Genomic DNA, 21,662 nt, shown 5'->3' on the forward strand with positions numbered 1-21,662 from the left:
AGATTAATGCCACCCCCAACCCTCCATATGTGCGTGTCCTAATCCCCAGATGGAAGAAGGGGCCACTAGCCAAGGAATGCAGCCGCCTCTAGAAGCTAGAAAAGGCAAGGTAATGAATTCTCCTGCAGACCTCCCAGGAAGCCCTGGTGATACCTTGATTTTAGCCCAGTGAGAACTGTGTTGGTCTTCTGATCAATAGAACCGTAAGATTAAAAGTTTTTGTCACTAAGCCAGTAGATGTGTGATAAGTTGTTATGCCAACAATAACTAATACTCACCCTAGTTTGACACTGTACAGACTGGAAAACTGAGGTCCACAGAGTATAAAGACAAAGCAAGGAAAAAAACACATCTCAAGAGTCCCCATCCAGTGATCTTCCCACTGTATGAGCCTGCCTTGATTGACCTTGTGTTTGCTTTATGTAATTTTTTCATAAGGGCAGAATAAATAACATGCAGAGAGAGAAGGGGAGAGAAACATTCAGTTTAACTGGGACTTACTTGAACAGTAACATTTGGTTCGGGATAGAGAGGATAAGTAAGTAAAAGGAAGAAGAAGATACATTCAGTTCAAAAACACAAAGCTCCTCCAATATATGAAATCAGTCTACCTTGTTACTTTTACTTAAACGCCTGCCTTTGATGCTTTGCTGTCTAACTGGGAACTTAATTTGCTGTCTAGTTTGGAATTTGCAGAAATTAAAACAGCCTGGGCATGGGTTGCTTGTCCTGCCATCTCTGGAGGATTTATAAGGATCTGTTATCCCAGGGATTATGCACATTTTCTGTTGGCTTAGGTGTCAACCATCTGCAGTGTAACTGGAGCTATGATATGCCTGCCGAGATCATGATTACAATCACAGCTCAATGGTCGCAGCAATGCCAGAGTCAGCAGCGTGAAGGACATCAGAGCTCAAGCCTGCTTGAAAAATCTATCCATGTTCACTTCTGCTTCCCCTTCCGGTGTTCAGTAGAAGACCAGCATCAGTGCACATACAGATTTCTCCCAAAGGCCCCACAACTAGTGCCTGCGCTGCTGGCACCTGAGTACTGATGTACAGAGTCAGGTGGCAGGACCACAGCAAGCATTCCATTCTACTTCTACAAGCAACCTACAAGTTATCCTTTCAGGGGCTGCCCTTGATGTGCATTTTAGCCAGATTTCACCAAGAAATAAATATTCTGAATGAGAATAAAGGGAAGGAAACCAAACGTATAACAAGGTCCGGCCCTCTTCTTTTCAAAATGACCAAAACCGACCACATCTCTGATATTCTCTGTGCACTCAGAGCTGCTATAAGCCAAAATATGTCTATGCCCAGGCCTCAACCCAAGCAAAGAGCGAAAGGGTAGTGTAACTGCCCCTCCTTGTCATAAAAACAGACCTGGAGGGTACCTGAAAGTGCCCTTTCCCTGGGCCAGGTAGGAGGAAGCACATTGCTCAGCACAACCTCCGAAGTGTGATGGAGAGAGCTGGGCCTAACATAACAAAGCAATCCTAGCCACACTGCAAGGCTTATTATAAATTCCATCTTCAACGTTATGACTTCCCAATTCACTTCTCCTCCCAGAAACTGCCTCTTTCCTCTGAGTGCAAACCCTAACACCTCTAATATTTCTCTATGTGCCAAAGTGGTCAAAGCAACAACAACAAAAAAGACAATTATTGATAGACAAAACCAAAAAATCCATGACTAAGGTGCCAAATTCTGGCATGGCTGGTGCACAAGCAAGGTCATCAGAATGTGATCCCTCTCTGGCTCCTGGCTCCGCTTTCCCCCATGTGGCTCCATTCTTACCCAAGACGTAGCACAATGGCTACCAGCAGCTTTAGGCTTTACATTCTATTTTCTCAGCAGCCCCAGCAGAAAGGCATGCCTCTTTCCCAAAAGTTCCAACAAAAGTCACAGAAGTGAATCTCTGGCTCCCAATAGCCTGGCTGACCACATGCCCTAAACCAATCACCATAGCCAGGGAGATGCAACTGTCCATCAGGCCATGAGAGGATCCTCCTAGATGTATCAATAGGCGAGGTCCACCCCAACCACATGGTCCAAGAGTAGTTTGTTTGTCTAAGGAAAATCAAAGTGCTATGTAAAGAAGAAAAGGAAATTAATGCTGGGCTGGCAGAAACAACCAAAGCACAACTATGCCCTAACCTAGGGCCAGAATGATGGCACTAGCTCTATGAGAGGGGGCAATTCATGTGTGTGTTTTCTCCTCTGTTTCCAAACTTTCTGTAATGTTGTTATATTGTCTTTATTTTTTAAATGGGGGTGTAGGGCATGGGGTAAAGAAAAAGAAAAGCAATGCTTAGTTCTAAATAAATGGAAATATGATCATGTAAAGGTCAAGGGTTTCCTGCAGAATAAGAAAATCTCCTATCTGTAATATTAGGTTATCCTTTTTAACGCCTCTCCATGTGTATAATCTCATTTGGTCAGTTTTAAAAGTCACTCCTTCTGAAGATGACCTAATAAGACAAATGGCATCATGAACTGCCTTCCAAATGATTTCTGCTTCATGAAATTTTCTTGTTCTACATCCACAAGCATGATTCCAAAACAATTCAAGGTAAAGGTGTGTGATGTTTCCAAAAAATCCAAGAAAAAGATATTTTAACTGGTTCTAAATGCTATGAGGAAACATCTAGTACTATAAAGATTCCTTAGCCTAGCAGATCCAAGACCCTCCTTGATCCAGCCCCAATCTGTCTCTCTAGTTTTGTCTCCTAGTATACCGAACCAAGTATGCCACACTCATCAACACTGGTCCATTTCTATTCCAGCAACCCACCAAGCATTCTCATGATTCCTGTCTTCTTTCACCCAGTTCACTGGGAAATGCCCTCAGACTATTCTTTGCCTATAAAATCCTTCTCATCTTTAAAGGCCCCATTCAAACACCACATTTTCTAGGAAATATTCCCTTGCCCCCTTATTAAGTTCTCTTAATACTGAAGGCATATTATGAATACTCCTCTCTGGCCCTTATTCTATTCTGCCTTAAATTATAGTAGTCTTGTGCTCCAAGTGGGCAAGGCCATTTCTACATATTTATAATCTCTTTCCTACCCTGATGATTGCAATTGAGTTGCTTATTTTATTTTATTTATTGTTTCAATGAGTAACAGAGGGCCCAAAGATAAGAAGATAGACTTGTTCCTCTATAAACTAGACAGGAAAATACATATTAATAGCAAATCTTTACTATTATGCACATAACATTTTCTGAGGAAGTTTATCATTTTGTTTCCTTCTCCTAGTGACAAAAGAGAAGAGGAAGATGGTTATGATCCCTACTAAGTAAGGAAAGAAGGTCTAAGAATGAAACTGAGCTCTCCTCGCTATAATCTGACTTCAGCAATCATCTGAAATTGGGAGTAGAGTTAAAAATAAAGCTCCCACCCAAAGGCAGCCAGGATACAACCCAGTTAGGCTGAGCCAGCATCTTTCTAGAGACACTTCCCAGGCAGTTAGATATAGCCGTGCACAGTCCTCTGGGCCAGAGCCTGGAGCTAATGAGGGAGTCTGGGAAGGAGCAGTGAGACTTTTAACAAAAGAGCCTCACAAGCCATCGCGTTCATATTATGCCTCTTCAAAATGTCCCAGTTCCTTTCTCACCGTCAAGTATCACCACATTGACAAACAGGGGAGGTTGGAGTGATGAACATTTCATGAGCCATGGGATGTTTCTGTAATTCTCAGCATCAGGACACTTTTTTTTTTTATACACGAGAAACAGCAGGGAAAGGCACACATTTTATTTTTCCATAGATATGACTTGTAAACGTCTAACTCAGCTGCCTTTTCAGTACTTTTAAAGTGCTTTTCTTCTGAGAGAAATAACACCCATTTAGGTTTTCCATCAAGTCTGGGTGATAAAATGGGTACTTTCACATCAGAAAGTGGACTCATTGTAAATGTGAGATATGTCAGGGGAGGATAGCCTGGACTCTCTCAGGCTATAAAAGTGACATTTAACTACCTAATATCAGACATCATTAACAGCAGCAATTGCTAACAAGTCTGACCCCAACTCTCATCAGTTAAGAACATTTTGGACACAGCCAGGAGCAGTGGCTCACGCCTGTAATCCCAGCACGTTGGGAGGCCAAGGCAGGCGGATCACCTGAGATCAGGAGATCTAGACCATCACGGCCAACATTGTGAGACCCCATCTCTACTAAAAATACAAAATTAGCTGTGTGTGGTGGCGCATGCCTGTAATCCCAGCTGCTCAGGAGGCTGAGTGAGACAGGAGAATCGCTTGAACCCGGGAGGTGGAGGCTGCAGTGAGCCAAGATTGCGCCACTGCACTCCAGACTGGGTGACAGAGCGAGACTCCATCTCAAAAAAAAAAAAAAAAAAAAAAAAAAAGAACACTTAGGACACAAATATGTTCTATGCATCTGGCAGGAGCAGGAAGATCCCTGGTTGTGTGAATATTTTTGCTACTATTTTATTCCTGCTCATGTTTTCTAAGAATCTCAATGTTGAGTATCTTAAAGATAATGTAGCCAAACCTTTAGCTTAGAGATCACAAACTTGTAGTCCACATTTTTTGCTCCTTTAAAATTCCTATAGTTATTTACAACAGTAATTTCAAGTGTGATTTGTCCATTTTTTGGCAACAATGATCATGATTTTTCATATATAAATAACACTTTATAGCTTACAAAACACTTTTTCACACGTTATTATTTAAATTCTCAGTGTCTCTGCTAATTGCTCCAAGCTTACCTAGCTACCCTCCAAACTATACTATTTCACAAAGGCACAAAAATATTTTAAAACCCCACAATTTCTTGTAAATTTGTTTGAACTCATTGTAGATTCTGGATATTAGCCCTTTGTCAGATGAGTAGGTTGCGAAAATTTTCTCCCATTTTGTGGGTTGCCTGTTCACTCTGATGGTAGTTTCTTTTGCTGTGCAGAAGCCCTTTAGTTTAATTAGATCCCATTTGTCAATTTTGGCTTTTGTTGCCATTGCTTTTGGTGTTTTAGACATGAAGTCCTTGCCCATGCCTATGTCCTGAATGGTAATGCCTAGGTTTTCTTCTAGGGTTTTTATGGTTTTAGGTCTAACGTTTAAGTCTTTAATCCATCTTGAATTGATTTTTGTATAAGGTGTAAGGAAGGGATCCAGTTTCAGCTTTCTACATATGGCTAGCCAGTTTTCCCAGCACCATTTATTAAATAGGGAATCCTTTCCCCATTGCTTGTTTTTCTCAGGTTTGTCAAAGATCAGATCATTGTAGATATACGGCATTATTTCTGAGGGCTGTGTTCTGTTCCATTGATCTATATCTCTGTTTTGGTACCAGTACCATGCTGTTTTGGTTACTGTAGCCTTGTAGTATAGTTTGAAGTCAGGTAGCGTGATGCCTCCGGCTTTGTTCTTTTGGCTTAGGATTGACTTGGCAATGCGGGCTCTTTTTTGGTTCCGTATGAACTTTAAAGTAGTTTTTTCCAGTTCTGTGAAGAAAGTCATTGGTAGCTTGATGGGGATGGCACTGAATCTATAAATTACCTTGGGCAGTATGGCCATTTTCACGATATTGATTCTTCCTACCCATGAGCATGGAATGTTCTTCCATTTGTTTGTATCCTCTTTAATTTCATTGAGCAGTGGTTTGTAGTTCTCCTCGAAGAGGTCCTTCACATCCCTTGTAAGGTGGATTCCTAGGTATTTTATTCTCTTTGAAGCAATTGTGAATGGGAGTTCACTCATGATTTGGCTCTCTGTTTGTCTGTTATTGGTGTATAAGAATGCTTGTGATTTTTGTACATTGATTTTGTATCCTGAGACTTTGCTGAAGTTGCTTATCAGCTTAAGGAGATTTTGGGCTGAGACAATGGGGTTTTCTAGATATACAGTCATGTCATCTGCAAACAGGGACAATTTGACTTCCTCTTTTCCTAATTGAATACCCTTTATTTCCTTCTCCTGCCAAATTGCCCTGGCCAGAACTTCCAACACTATGTTGAATAGGAGTGGTGAGAGAGGGCATCCCTGTCTTGTGCCAGTTTTCAAAGGGAATGCTTCCAGTTTTTGCCCATTCAGTGTGATATTGGCTGTGGGTTTGTCATAGATAGCTCTTATTATTTTGAGATACATCCCATCAATACCTAATTTATTGAGAGTTTTTAGTATGAAGGGTTGTTGAATTTTGTCAAAGGCCTTTTCTGCATCTATTGAGATAATCATGTGTTTTTTGTCTTTGGTTCTGTTTATATGCTGGATTACATTTATTGATTTGTGTATATTGAACCAGCCTTGCATCCCAGGGATGAAGCCCACTTGATCATGGTGGATAAGCTTTTTGATGTGCTGCTGGATTCGCTTTGCCAGTATTTTATTGAGGATTTTTGCATCAATGTTCATCAAGGATATTGGTCTAAAATTCTCTTTTTTGGTTGTGTCTCTGCCCAGCTTTGGTATCAGGATGATGCTGGCCTCATAAAATGAGTTAGGGAGGATTCCCTCTTTTTCTATTGATTGGAATAGTTTCAGAAGGAATGGTACCAGTTCCTCCTTGTACCTCTGGTAGAATTCGGCTGTGAATCCTGGAGTCCTGGAGTCTTTTTCATTGGTAAGCTATTGATTATTGCCACAATTTCAGCTCCTGTTATTGGTTTATTCAGAGATTCAACTTCTTCCTGGTTTAGTCCTGGGAGAGTGTATGTGTCGAGGAATTTATCCATTTCTTCTAGATTTTCTAGTTTATTTGCGTAGAGGTGTTTGTAGTATTCTCTGATGGTAGTTTGTATTTCTGTGGGATTGGTGGTGGGCGAAGGACATGAACAGACACTTCTCAAAAGAAGACATTTATGCAGCCAAAAACACATGAAAAAATGCTCACCATCACTGGCCATCAGAGAAATGCAAATCAAAACCACAATGAGATATCATCTCACACCGGTTAGAATGGCAATCATTAAAAAGTCAGGAAACAACAGGTGCTGGAGAGGATGTGGAGAAATAGGAACACTTTTACACTGTTGGTGGGACTGTAAACTAGTACAACCATTGTGGAAGTCAGTGTGGCGATTCCTCAGGGATCTAGAACTAGAAATACCATTTGACCCAGCCATCCCATTACTGGGTATATACCCAAAGGAATATAAATCATGCTACTATAAAGACACATGCACACGTATGTTTATTGTGGCACTATTCACAATAGCAAAGACTTGGAACCAACCCAAATGTCCATCAATGATAGACTGGATTAAGAAAATGTGGCACATATACACCATGGAATACTATGCAGCCATAAAAAATGATGAGTTCATGTCCTTTGTAGGGACATGGATGAAATTGGAAATCATCATTCTCAGTAAACTATCGCAAGAACAAAAAACCAAACACCGCATATTCTCACTCACAGGTGGGAATTGAATAATGGGAACACATGGACACAGGAGGGGGAACATCACACTCTGGGGACTGTTGTGGGGTGGGGGGATGGGGGAGGGATAGCATTGGGAGATATACCTAATGCTAGATGACAAGGCGGGGAGGGATAGCATTGGGAGATATACCTAATGCTAGATGACGAGTTAGTGGGTGCAGCGCACCAGCATGTCACATGTATACATATGTAACTAACCTGCACATTGTGCACATGTAGCCTAAAACTTAAAGTATAATACAAAAAGAAAAATAATAAAGCCCCACAATTTGCTTTTACATAGTAAAATAAAATGTTTTTCTTTTTTTTTTTCAGATCAATGTTTAATGATAGGTTTACACAGTTGTGTGATAGCTTCTGTTGGCACAGGAAACACTACTACATACTCAGAAACATACTTCTATTACTTCCCATTTTCACAATAGCAACCAGGTTTAATATTACTTCCCCTGTTTACATACACAGAAACTCAGGTTAAAAAAAAAAATCTATCCAGTGCTAAGTAGCGAATAAATGGCAAAGACTGAACTTGAACCCGTATCTAATTAACTTTAAATCATGTGCATTTTCTACTCAACCACTCTCCACTTAGCTACTTAATGCATTCTTCTAGTTAATTTTAGCATCACAGGACAGAAAAAAAACACCTTTAAAAAAGACGTTTAGAGTGTATGTGTGTGTGTGCGTGTGTGTATATATACATATATATATGCTTTCACTTAAGTTGCAAATCATAGCATGCTCCAGTAGTATAAGGAAACTGTTCATAGGTCTAAAATATGGTCTTAAACATATTTTTAAGTGTTAATTTTTAAAGTAACTTTTTAACCACACAGAAAGGGAAGTGAACATACCTCTGGAAACACCACCCAGATCAGTGATGATCCTTGCCTCATACTGCTGTACAGCAAAAATAATCACTGCCATAGATGTGTTTTGGCTGTCTTTTGATCTTTATACACACAGAATCTTTTTTTATTATACTTTAAGTTTTAGCGTACATGTGCACAATGTGCAGGTTAGTTACATATGTATACATGTGCCATGTTGCTGTGCTGCACCCATTAACTCGTCATTTAACATGTTAATGCTATCCCTCCCCCCTCCCCCCACCACAAAGAATGAAAGAATTACAGGATTATATCTCAGAAATGTTTGTGCTTCATAATTCACTATTAGCAACACAAACTTACCAAAGGCCTATAATAGCATTCCAATTTTTTACACCTTAATTTCAGAAATACAATTTTCTTCCAGAGCTAGTCATGAATCATAATTAAAGGGTGTTTAGTAGATACATGCAAATATCAAATGATCCTAACCAAAGCGCCATATTCCAAATTACTTGGTATATGCAGAAGATAGGGCAGCACTACAGGGCAGAGGAGAGTTAACAAAGACCAAAAGCGGGGGAAAGAAAGAATGAATGGGTGAGTTGTTATCCTGACAACCAAAAATTCACATTTCCTAAAACCCAACAGTCCAAAGGCAAGACAGGCCAATTCCTTAAGTGGAATAATATTGGAAGCCATGAAGCTCACAATGGCACTTCCATTCAACTACTAATGCACAAAATTCTACCAGAAATGCATCCCTCTGAGGATTTGGCCTTATTAAATTCTCGTCTTTCTCTGGACAGACTAGAAAATGTAGGGTATACAATACAAGCTGCTCTTAGCTACCTGCACTCTGTGTAAGGACAGTCTACCAGAGGGAACTTTTTGAAGGTGAAGAGCTGATGATGAAGTAATGATACCATGTAGTAAGTGACTTATGTCCTAAGCTTTTTACAGCTACCATCTCATTTAGTCCCCATATAAGTGCTACAAATAAGGTATTTTTGATCACATTTTATGTATAAGAAAGCCAAGGCCCAGAAGAGGTAGGTCATTTACGCAAGGTTCAGGAGGAACAAACGAAGAAACTGGGGTCAGAGCTGGACTATCAGGGAAACTAAATTGATGATACACTGATGCTGAGTCAATGACCTTGGGCTCCTTATAAAGGAGCCTCAGTATTGACATAATTAAGCACTGAAGTAATACTGACTATAGGTGATAAAGTGGTCCCAGGTCTCCATCTGCAAGAAAACAAACAGGGAGATCAAGAGAGGGAAAGTCTCTTCCTTCTTATCTCTTCCTTTCCCTTCCCTTATTTTCACTTCTTTTCTCTCTTTGCTCTCTCTCTCTCTCTCTCTCTCACACACACACACACACACACACACACACACTCCACCCACTTAAATTCAAAGGATACAGGTAAATAGAAAGCTTAAACCATTTAATAAGCAATGAATTTATAATTACAACTCCTAATTCTTAAGGATTCTGCCATAACAAGGGTATATATTTACAGAGACAAAGGGAATTGAGTGTAAGGGGAACTTCAGTTTATGGGAAGAAGAAGGTCGTCAAAAAATAGCATTGAACTTTGCCTCAGATTTCAACAAAGGATACCAGCATGTGGGGTGCTCCCTAAGTATAACTGGTATTAAAAATTAATCAGGTCTGGAACTGGGATATTTCCTGGCTTTGCCAAGCAAAAAAGTTAGATAATTTAATATTGATATTAACAAAGATGAAGGGAATGGTTATTTGGTTTTCACTTTGTTAGAAACTTCCCTAAAGGGCTTGGTACTCTTAAATAGCATTTCACCCAGGAGAAGAGTTTTAGAGACCACAAAGTGGAACCAAATCATGTAAAACGCAAACTGGTCAATTAGCTCTGACTGCAGTATGCTATTTGTGAAGGCGACAAAGAGAAAACACTTTTAAGTCTGAATACTTACATGTCTCACAAACGTTTGTTAATGGTAGTATTAGAAATAACTGAAATGCAAAGGATAAAAACTAAGTCCTAGAATACATCAAACTCAAAGTCACTGAAAGTGCTATAGTCAGTCTGATCGATTGTGCTAATACCCATCACCAATCACATTTCATCAGGATCTCAACAGTGATTTTCTTTATGAGGAAAAGTTTTTAACTCCTGAAAAACTAGAAATAACCAAAGTCCTAAAATACAAGAAAAGGAGCAAGGTATAATAAAAAGGCATTTGACCAAATTTCAGTCTTGGTTCTCCTTGGTGTTCTTGGGCCAACCACTCCATGTCTTATGCACCATATATTTCTACCTACTAAATAAGGAGGTCAAGCCAGATAAACTCTGGAGTCTAACATTCTCTGATTTCATGAGGTATCCTTGACTGAATGTTTAAAAACCTACTCTATTCAAATGTTTTATACTATCTATCTATCGATAGATAGATAGATAGACAGACAGACAGACAGACAGACAGACAGACAGACAGACAGATAGATAGATACAGAGAGGATCTCAACATTGCCCAGGCTGGAATGCAGTGGCGTGATGGTATCTCACTGCAGTCTTGAAATCCCAGGCTCAAGTGATCCTCCCGCCTCAGTCTCCCAAGTAGCTGGGACTCCAGGAGCATGCCAGCATGCCCAGCTAATTAATTTTATTTTGTAGAGACAGGGGTCTCACTCTGTTGCCCAGGCTACTCTCAAACTCCTAGCCTCAAGCTATCCTCTACCTTGGTCTCCCAAAGTGCTGGGATTACAAGAATGAGCCAACCTGGTCTATGCCATCAATTTAAACATTAATTAAAAACTAAAATCATAGCTTGTGCTCAGAAGTGTCCCTAAAAGGGAGCTCCTCAGAATTCCGCTTCTCTTAGAGCACACAAATGAAGACTATTCCTACATAGCCTCTGGTTGATGTAAGATATGCCAAGAAAAAATATTTTTTCTTAAGAACAAAGTGCTGGGAATCTCTGTGATAACTAAATTCTTCTTTATCTCACTACATGACTGCCCTCTCTTGGTAGATACTGAGATAACAGAAGCTGATTTCCTGACCCGGACTGGAATTTGGCTTCAGGCTTCAAGAAAATATTCTTGATTCTTGCCAGTAGGGAAATCTACTTAATAAGGCAAGTGTAAATGTAATCTGTAATGTTTAAAAGATAGCGATTCGTTGTTTTCAAGGTTGGTTTCCTGAGAGATGAATAATACTGTGCAGGAAACATTAGGAAAAGCTCTGGGGATCAACCCTTTCTCTGGCAGACTGGAGGAAAACGCAGAGGCTGGGCTGTAATGTGGTTCCAACAATGGCTTTAATCGACCCCACAGAGAATTCTGAAACTGGCTGGACCTTCGGAATTGTTCTGAGTTGGGACAAGAAGACTAGGCCTTCACATCCTCACATCAACCAGCCATTGGATACAGGCTGTCCATAGCCCTGGACAAGGAGCTATGATCCTGAGCAAGGTGACTCTTCCTCTAAGAATGGTTTCTGATGGGGGCTGACACAAGGAAACTATCAGGTAGCAGCAGACCTGGAAGCGGGAGGAGCAGACCTTTCAGACCTGAGGGAGGACCTGGGTGTGGCATCACAGTGTCTACTACATAATTATTCTATACTGTTGTTAATAACTGTTTCTTAATAAACACAGTGGCAAACAGTGTAACTAATCTTGCAATGATTACAAAAATCAAAGGTAATAAATATACGAAATGATGCAGCCACGTTGGAAAGCAATTTGGCAGTTTCTTTAAAAATTAAATTTACCATATGGGCCAAGTACTGTGGCTCACACTTGTAATCCCAGCACTGTGGTAGCCCAAAGTAGGAGGATCACTTGAGGCCAGGAGTTTGAGACCAACCTGGGCAATATAGCCAGACAGCATCTCTACAAAAAAGTTTAAAAATTAGCGAGGCGTCGTGTTACGCACCTGTAGTCCTGGCTATACAGGAGGCCAAGGCAGGAGGAATTCGAGGCTACTGTGAGCTATGATCATGCCACTGCAACTCCAGCCTGGGTGACAGAGTGAGGCTGTCTCCAAAATATGTACATATATATAAATATATATATAAATATATATATATAGAATTTACCATATGGCCCAGTAATTCCACTCCTAGATGGAAGAGAAGTAAAAACATGTTTGTCCACACAAACAAATATACAGGAACGTTCATAATAGCATTTTTCATAATGGGCAAAAAATGGAAACATTCCAAGTTCTATCAATTTGTGAATGGACAAACAAAATGTGTTATGCCTATAGAATCAAATAGTATTTGGCAATAAAAAGGAACAAACTACTGATACATGCTACAACATGAATGAACTTCAAAATATGCTTTAAAACCCTAAAGCAACAGACTACATATTATATGATTCCATTTATATGAAATGTCTAGAAAAATATCTATAGAAACAGAAAGTAGATCAATGACTGCCTGAGGCTGAAGGCGGAAACAGAGGATGACTGAAAATGGCATGAGCAATCTTTGGAGATCATAGAAATGTTCCAACATTGAATTGTCATGGCACCACTCTGTGAATGTGCTAAAAATCTTTTAACTATATACTTAAAATGAGTAAATTTTACATTAAGTAAATTATACTCAATAAAGCAGAAAGAAGGAAGGAAGGGAGGATACGGGAGGGAGGATACGGGAGGGAGGATACGGGAGGGAGGATACAGGACGGAGGATACGGGACGGAGGATACGGGAGGGAGGATATGAGAGGGGAGGGCATGGGAGGGGAGGGCAGGTGATGATGTTCCTGGGTGGCCGACTCTGATCAGTGTTGTTTCTTTTTTTAATCTAAACATAGGATATGGGTTTAAAATAATAGCCTAGTCTGCATCTGTCAGAATATGTCATATCAGCAGGTCCCTGGACCTCAATGTTTAGGATCTAAATTCACTTTGGGGAAAACTCAATATAAACAGGGCCCATAAACAGTATGATAGTTACCTCCCTAAAGCAGCTGGTAGGAGACTGCCCAGTCATACTAAAAACAAACAAACAAACAAACAAACCACTCTAAGATATACACTTTCAATGTATGTCTAAAATCTCCATCTTCATCAGTCTGACAAAACTATTCTTCCTCCCTTCTACACATATACCTAGGCTTAATAATAATACCATGTTTGTCCAACTTCCCTTTTCAAGATTGCCCTTGATGTTCACTTTTACCCAATTTCACCAAGAAACTAAATTTGTAGGGGGCAAAGGGAGAAGTGACGATGGGGAGGGAAAAGACCTAGGTATCTAAGCTCTACTGAAAGCATACTATATTCAGCACTGTACTTGTTATATATTATGTCACTTAGTCTAACTACAATTCTGTGGAGGGACATTATTCTTATTTAATGAATAAGAAAGCAGAGGCTAAGAGGATTAAGTCATTCATCTGAAATCAGCCAGGATGGTAATAAGATAAACATAGGTAAGACTATATAAACAAGATAAAACAAAAATATCAGACTACTTTGCAATTGTCTTTTTGGAGTTAGGCAGCCAGACTCTGCCCCTATGAATAGGGATAGGTTTTCCCCTGAAAAAACTGAATATCCCACTGTAAAATATCCTGGGAAGAAGTTTTTCCTGCAGCTGAAAATGAATCTCTGGAAATAAAAAGCTTCTCTCTGGTCACCCTGCTTAGGAGACGAAAATTCATAAAAATCTAGACTGACAGAAAAAACTAGACCAGGTAATAGGAAGCTGGTCTGGAATCACAGGTTGAATTCTGCAGAAGCAGCTGTCAAGACAGTGTTTAGGGTCAAAATATTTATTACGGAATAACACCAATGAAAGGAGGGTCAAGGAAGCAGAATTGGACAAAGGAAAAAGTCCAAATGTCATACAAGCCTGATGAAGCCCTGATCACACCAGAGGGCATCTCGAGCAAGCATTACCCATCAGAAGTGTTCTGCGATGCATCTCCGTGTCTCCCAAACCTAGGAACAGACCCTAGGGTTGGTCTGGGTTTTTGAGCAGTTGAAAATTAGCCTCCAGACTGTACATTCTTTTCTTTATAGTCTGCCCTTGGTTGCGCTATGAGAAATTAGAAAAAAACCTGATCGTGGTAGAATAATAGAAGCAAGAAATGAAGTAGTTAGAACGACTTCAGCTCTAAACACAGTTTTAATTTGTTGAAATAATATGTATTGTCTCATATACAATATGAGATGTTCACAGGCAGAGAAATTGCAGAGTTGGCATGATTGGGGCACCACTTCCCTCTGTGATACGGGTTCTCTCCTCTGTGTTGGCTTCATCCTTAGGATGGCAGTAAAATGGACTGGTTCCAGATATAACATTCAACAGGGCAATGTCAAGAGGCAGAAGAGGGATGGTCTCTTCTGGTGCATCCTTCATAAGACCAAGAAAACCTTTCCCAGAACTCCCCACCTCCATCCCAGCAGACCTTCCCTCACATCTTATTTGTCAGAACAAGACACATGTCACTCCTAAACCAATCACTGGTGATCCCTTTGGAATAGTCAAGACCAGCTTAGTCTATTCAGGACCTATCTGCTATAACTGGGGATGAGGCCAACTTCTCCTAAAGTACTTAGCTCTGGGGAGAAGAGATGGATGTTTGGACAAAATCAGAATTCTCTCAGGAAGAAGACAAAAGCAAAAAGTTAGTTGAGTAGGTAACCTACAGTGTTCTCTACATAAGGACACTATTGCTGAAGTCAGTAAATGTCACTTAGCCAAGCAACTATGGTACAAGCGTCAGAACTAGCAGAAGCACGAGCTTTAGAACAGTAGCAGAAAATAATCATATTGGCCTGTTTCTGCTCATATACTAGAATCCTAAGAAAACCTGGATCATTAAAAAATATTTTTTAACTCCTAGAAGGCTAATTTCCCAAATCAGTTTCATTTCTCTGTAGTTCTGGTTAACCTATCCATAAGAAATAAAATATTCAAGCCCTGATCTGTGTGGTTCCAAGTTCATGAGTTCAAGCATAAGACATTAATTTTTCTCAGATTCCATCTTCCCTGGGGAAATTTATTGACCAGAAATCCACCCCCATGGCCCAGCATCATTCTCTGATAAGAGATTTGAAGGGATATTTTACAGGGGACAACAGGCATGATTAACTGCTGTGGGAATGGACAGATAATATTTATTGCATTTCCTAAAACTGAGGCTATAAGGCAGCCCATTATGAATATGCATGTTGATTTAAATGAAGAAATAGCCTAAAAAGACATAATATGTTTAACTGATTTCTCAAAATGCTTTATTATATTCAAAATATAACTATCTTTTACTATGACAAATGACAAGTTTTGAGCATAATTAAAAATCAGCAGAATATTCCAATACTTTGTTGTAGAAGTAGCCTTGTTTCCATTAAAAGAAGAAATTATTTCTTTCAAAATCATTTGTACCACCAGCTCCACCACTCAATGGACGGCGTTCTTAAGTTCTTGGGGTCTCCTCATTCCTTCCTTTATAAAATGCACATGATTTATCGGTTCCTTCTAAACCCCAAAATTTATTATTGCAAGATATAATTGATTCCAGGAATCAGTCATATTGTGCCATATCATAAATTTTCTATGGTTCTTGGGAACAACAAGCTACGGTATTTCTTTTGGTTTTCCTGTTTTCCAAATATGGCTTCACAGGCTTTATGCCTGTAATGTATGCCTTTCTTTAGCGGCTTTTTATTTTCTAGGTAAATTCCCATACTGTGCATTTTATTATTAGTCATTTAAACAATAATTTTGTAAAATACAGCAATGTTTAGAAACCTTGACAAAATAAGTATATAGATCTGGACACAATAATCTCCCACTGTCTTAAATAAGTTCACACTTTCAGCCTTCAGGATGTTCTGAGGGAAGATGGGGATGGTGGAAAGGAAAGAAAGATGAGGTAAAATATCAAACACATCATTTCAGACCTGGAAGACTTTGGAGGTCATCTAATCCAGTGGTTCCCAAACTTGTTAGGCAGTCTATTATACGCGGAACCTGCTTCATAAACTATCCTCCTCACTCCCAATCCCCCAGTCCCTAAACAAACTGAACATCTGTATTCTTATCAAGTTCATCAGGTATTCTGAAGCACAGGCAGGTCTAGGAACCATTGATATAGTCTAATCACATTATTTAATAAAGGAGAAAAATAAAATTCAAATAAAGAATGAAGACAAAATGAAAATACCCAGGTCTCCTTTCCCAAAAGCCTGGTGTTCTTTCCACTACCTTATCAACATAAATTATAATTACATATAAATAATATGTCTAACATTAAATTAAAAACCACTTACAATTATTTGGATCAAAGGAGAAAGGTTACCCAGGACAGTACAAGAAAATGAGGGTCAACTAGAGGAAAACTTACATCACATAGAGAGATCCAGACCTAATAAGAAGAACAGAGGGAACTGGAGGAAAAGAAGCAGGAGACAGGAAAGACAGGGATGCTATGCAAATTAGTGAGGGAAAATAGACACAGTAGGACCTTGAATTAAACTCAAAATGAAGAACGTTTATCATCTTTACATCTAGGAGGCTCAAAAGAACTGGCATAAATGAGAATGACTTTATATGTTCCATTTCTGCATTACACTTTCTCAATCGGCATAATAATCTGTGGATGGACAGATTGCAACAGAGCACTATCAGCAGTGTTAGAGTACCTCCATTAAATAATAGGCCAATAACCAGGTCACCACAGCCTAGGAAGAGCTTCCTCTGGGGTCTCCCATTTCCACATGTACCTTTAAACAGGGCCCATCCAAACTTTTAAGGTATTGATGTGGTAATCTAATCATCACTATCATTATCATCAAATTATCATCAGCAGTTAAAAAAAGTATGCAGTTAAAGTAGAGCAGTTATCAAAGGAAAAAATTATGTAGAGAATGTTTGAACTACACAATGAATTTCTTTTTTCGCTACAACACAAGAGAGCAGTTTGGTACCAAGTATTTAAACATGTTCATTGAACACCCAGATTTGTTTGGCTGATATTTTTGGCACTTTTATTTTCTTAATATTTCAATAGAACAAAAGGACTGCAACATCTTTTTGGATGGCATATGAGATCAAAGGACAAAAGCAAATTTTAAAACCTTGGAAAAATATTATGGCATGTTCTATAATTTATCAATAATTATCAGTGAAGTAGGTAATAATCTTGATATATTGCACCAACTACCTTATTAATTTGATGAAACTTCTGAATTTTGTTTTCCATTAAAGGAGATCAAATCATAGGACATGCATTAATCTCAAACCTATTACCTTTAATGAAAGGTCATTTAAATTTGGCTATAATTTTAAGGGAGAAATTGTTAGAATTAACTACTGATAAAAAATTGAAGATGAATTTTGAAAATACAGGATGACTTGCTTAATTCTGAGCAAAATTTTAAAAAGAACATCCTGAGCTTGCTAAACTTTTCTAAAAATCTCTTCATATATAACAATCAAATACTTCTATGAGACTGGTTTCTCTACTAGGAGTGTTATTAAAACAGACAACAGAAACCGTTTAGACATACGTTATCTCCCTCAAGTGGCATTGTCATCAGTCGAACCAAGATTAGATGAATTAACAAGCAAAAAGCAAGCTTATTTGTCACATCGACGGCATTGAGTCTTGATATACATGGTATTCTTTCAAAATGGGTTATAGGTATATAATAAAAGAAACCCCGGGTTCACTTTTAACATTGTATTTATTTATAATGGTGGAACAATAAAAACTTCTAAAAATAATAAAAATTCCCCATAGTAGCTATTCTCAAATTTTTTGATGCCTTTTACATCAGACAAATGATTGAGGATACCTGAGTACCCTTTAAGAACCACTGCTCTGTGTTAATCATCTAGGCTTTGTAGTTTGTATGCATTTCTAATTTTATTTTTATGATAATTTGTTTTTACTGTATTTTACAAAAGTATTGGTCTACAAAGGATTGGAAAATTTTTTTTAAACAAAACAAAACTCGACACTTTTGTCACATGTAGTTTAAGAAGAATTGCTCTAATTCAACCCTGCACGACTAAGTTAGACATTTCTAGTCTAACACCAGCCACTTCATTTGACAGATTATTAGTATTACACTGAAGTACTATATGAAAGTCACGGTAACCTCAAATAGTTCATTAAAAGCCAGATATGTGAAGAAAATCATGTAAATACCTTTAATCTTTTATTGTCAATTTATAATCTCACAATGTAGAAACAAAACAATCAAGGGCCTCTAAGAAGTCATATATGTGTTTTTTACTAGCTAAAAGAATGAAAACAGCCTGCATGCCCATCAACAATTAAATAGATTATGACACAGTCATACAACAAAATAGTATAAAGCCATGAAGAATGAGGTAGCTTAGTGTGTGCTGATTCACAACTCTCTCCAAGATATACTGGAAAGTACAGAAGCAAGTTACAAATAGTAGGCGCTATGATCCAACTTATATGAGAACCAATCTGAGGAGATGCCATTGAGCTGGGAATGCATTCTCTGTGGGAGGTGAAGGTTCATCACAGCAGAGCTGGAAGCAATAAATGCAAAAAAAAAAAAATAAAGCCATGTTGTGTTTATACTCTGACAAGAGACTCATAATACGAACCAAGTTACATATGCCACCTCAGCAGGCTGGAAGATAATTTTTTAAATGGAACCACTTTTTCCCACTTCCTGGCTTTATTTAGGGAACCCATTTCCTAAAATTATCAACTTTAGGATGCATAAAAATTAGTGTACCAGATGGCATACACACCAAAAAACTGCATGTACTATATCTTATGAGACACTTTTTAAAGATTTTTAAATTTAATTTTGGCTATATATTCAAGCTAACTTTAAAGAATCCTTAAAGCTGTATTCTTTAAAGGATGTGACTCAACTGTAGTAAAAACATATACATAAGAGATGACACTAGCCATCTGTAAAAAGACAACAATTCCAGTTTTGAAAACCACTGAGACAGTAGATTTTAAGTGTTCTTACCACACACAAAAAAGATGTTATGTGAGGCAGTACAGATGTTAATTAGTTCTCTTAAGCCATTCCACAATGTATACATATCTTAAAGCATCGTGTTGTACATAATATACAGAATTTTTGTCAATTAAAAATTAAAATGTTTTAAAAAATTCCAAGAGGCATTTTATAAATGCACTACAAATGTAACCAAAGATGTAATCAAGAACACCCTGGGGTCCTAAAAAGCTTTAGCCTACTCCATTTAACTTAGGTTTGCTTGGTGCATACTGTATGTTGTGGACCACTGGGAATTCAAAGATGAAAAGCGCAATGGCTCTCTTCAAGTAGCTCATGGTCTAGAGGTACTGAACTTGAAGTACCTTGACTTAAAATTTTTTTTTTATAAAGCAAGATAATCTAATAGAGGGAAAAAAAACACAGAGGCAGGAACCCCTTATGTGAGAGGAAGGCTTTATAGAGAAGGTAGCTTTGAGATGAAAATTTAAAAGGCTTGCGTATCAGTTTCCTGTGGCTGTCCTAACAACACACCACAAACTGGGAAGTTTAAACAACAGAAATGTACTGTCTAACCATTCTGGAGGTTAGAAGTCCAACATCAAGGTGCGTGCTGGGCTCTGCTCCCTCTGAAGGTGGCTACAGAAGAGCCTGTTCCAGGCCTCCCTCCTAGTGTCTGGTAGTTCCTTGGATTATGGCAGCATAACTCCAATCTTCAAATGGCATTCACCGTGTGTGTGTGTGTGTTCTGTGTCCAAATTTCTTTTTTTGATAAGGGCACAGTCATGTTGGATTAGGGCCCATCCCAATAATTTCATCTTAACCTGATCACCCGCAAAGACCCTATTTCCAAATAAGGTCACATTCACAAGTACTAGGAGTTAGGACTTCAACATCTTTGAGTGGGGTAACAGTGGGGGTGGGGGGGCCACAAATCAATCCATAACAGCTTGTCAAATGGAAAAGGAGGGACTGGGACTTCTGGGCAAGGAGAAAAGCATATACAATCAAACTGCACAGATAAGAAGAGCATGGTGAAGAGTATAACATGCCCTTTGGCGGAGCTCCTCTGTGCAGGTGATACAAGCCACAGAAAGACCACTCTGCTTGCACTGTGAAGAATAGATGTACAGGAGCTATACTACAGACAAGGAGACTCTTTGTGATGTTATTATAGCTTTGATTCAGGGAAGGGATGATGGAGAGGGTTGATTTCACTGTGAGAGAGAGAGAAAAAGCCAGAGAAAAGGAAACAGAAACTGAGATATATTGATCATCCACATTGGCTACTAGCTGTAAGTTACCTCATTTAGTCCTCATAACAACCCTATGCCATAGATATTGATAATTCCATTTTTACAGGTAAAGTAACTGAGACTCTCAAGTTTAATCCAAGGCCACACACTTAATAAGTAGCAGAACCAGCGCCCTGAGACTTGTCTGACCAAAAAAGCCAAAAAATCTCAGAGAGATGTTTACAGTTTAGGGATGAGAGAAAATAATTAGAAGAAGTAACAATTAGAAAGGTTTAGAATAATTTACATATTAAACAAACTTTTGGGGAAAAAAACAGCGGGAAAGGAAAATAAATATATGTATTTACATGAAACAATTGGAAGAGTTTACAATAAACCAATAAAAGTTATTACCTGGAGGGTAGAGTGGAAGGAGTACAGAAACAAGAAGAAAAGTGGGAACAGGAGTGGAAATGAGACTCCTTAACACATATTTTTATATTCTTTTGAGTTTTTAATCCATGTGAACATACTTCCTCTTCAAAAAAACAACAAAAAAGATTTCAGAAAGAAAGACAAATTCAGTAAAATAGCAAAGACAAGCCAGAATGAAGAAGATTGTATAGGTATTTAGAAGCTGGCTTAAGTCTTTTGGTAAAAACTTACGACCTTAATTTTATTTAACATGACTGATTTGTCATTATCGTGATACATTTAATGTTGTCTAGAGCAAAGAGAAAACATCTTTAAAGACTCTGTGTGGGTTGAAAAGACAGTTAAATCCAGTAACAATGTAGGGAAAATTAGAATCAGTAATCCCTATTATCATTTTGTTAAACCTCTAATCTCCATGAAACATAAAATCAATGTACTTATCCAGCTGCAGAAAGAAATCACATTCAGATGAATACAAGGGAAAAAGCTTTATCGCAGTTTTACCAGAAGAAATACCTGGTTGCTAATAAAATACAGTACTAAGAATTTTGAATTTTGTCTTTTAAAGGGAAGAAATATACAGAGGGAAAGGGTGTGGAGTTAATACACTGCTCTTCTTAATTTCTACAATAATTAGTTAGAATAAAAATCAATTCACACAAACCTTCTACAATTTCTGTACTCCCTTATTCTTGCCTTATCAGAGCAAAGAAACAACTACTTGGTACTGCGAGTGGGGAAAAATCCTTATGGTAACATGAATGGCTCTCAG

At 38.5% G+C, this 21,662-nt stretch overlaps 1 protein-coding gene across 1 annotated transcript in view; it reads right to left on the reverse strand.

Annotated features, from left to right (window-relative positions):
• Positions 1-17,929: 17,929 nt before the first annotated feature.
• The window catches only part of LOC101150774 (formylglycine-generating enzyme), a 190,632-nt gene continuing 186,899 nt past the window's right edge, over positions 17,930-21,662 (reverse strand). The window contains exon 10 of the mRNA XM_063703564.1: positions 17,930-18,771. Within this exon, the coding sequence (XP_063559634.1) occupies positions 18,663-18,771 (109 nt within the window). The 3' untranslated portion in view covers positions 17,930-18,662. The remainder of the gene's footprint in view (positions 18,772-21,662) is intronic.

The sequence above is a fragment of the Gorilla gorilla genome, chromosome 2 (assembly GCF_029281585.2).
Source record: "Gorilla gorilla gorilla isolate KB3781 chromosome 2, NHGRI_mGorGor1-v2.1_pri, whole genome shotgun sequence".
Lineage (NCBI taxonomy): Eukaryota > Metazoa > Chordata > Mammalia > Primates > Hominidae > Gorilla > Gorilla gorilla.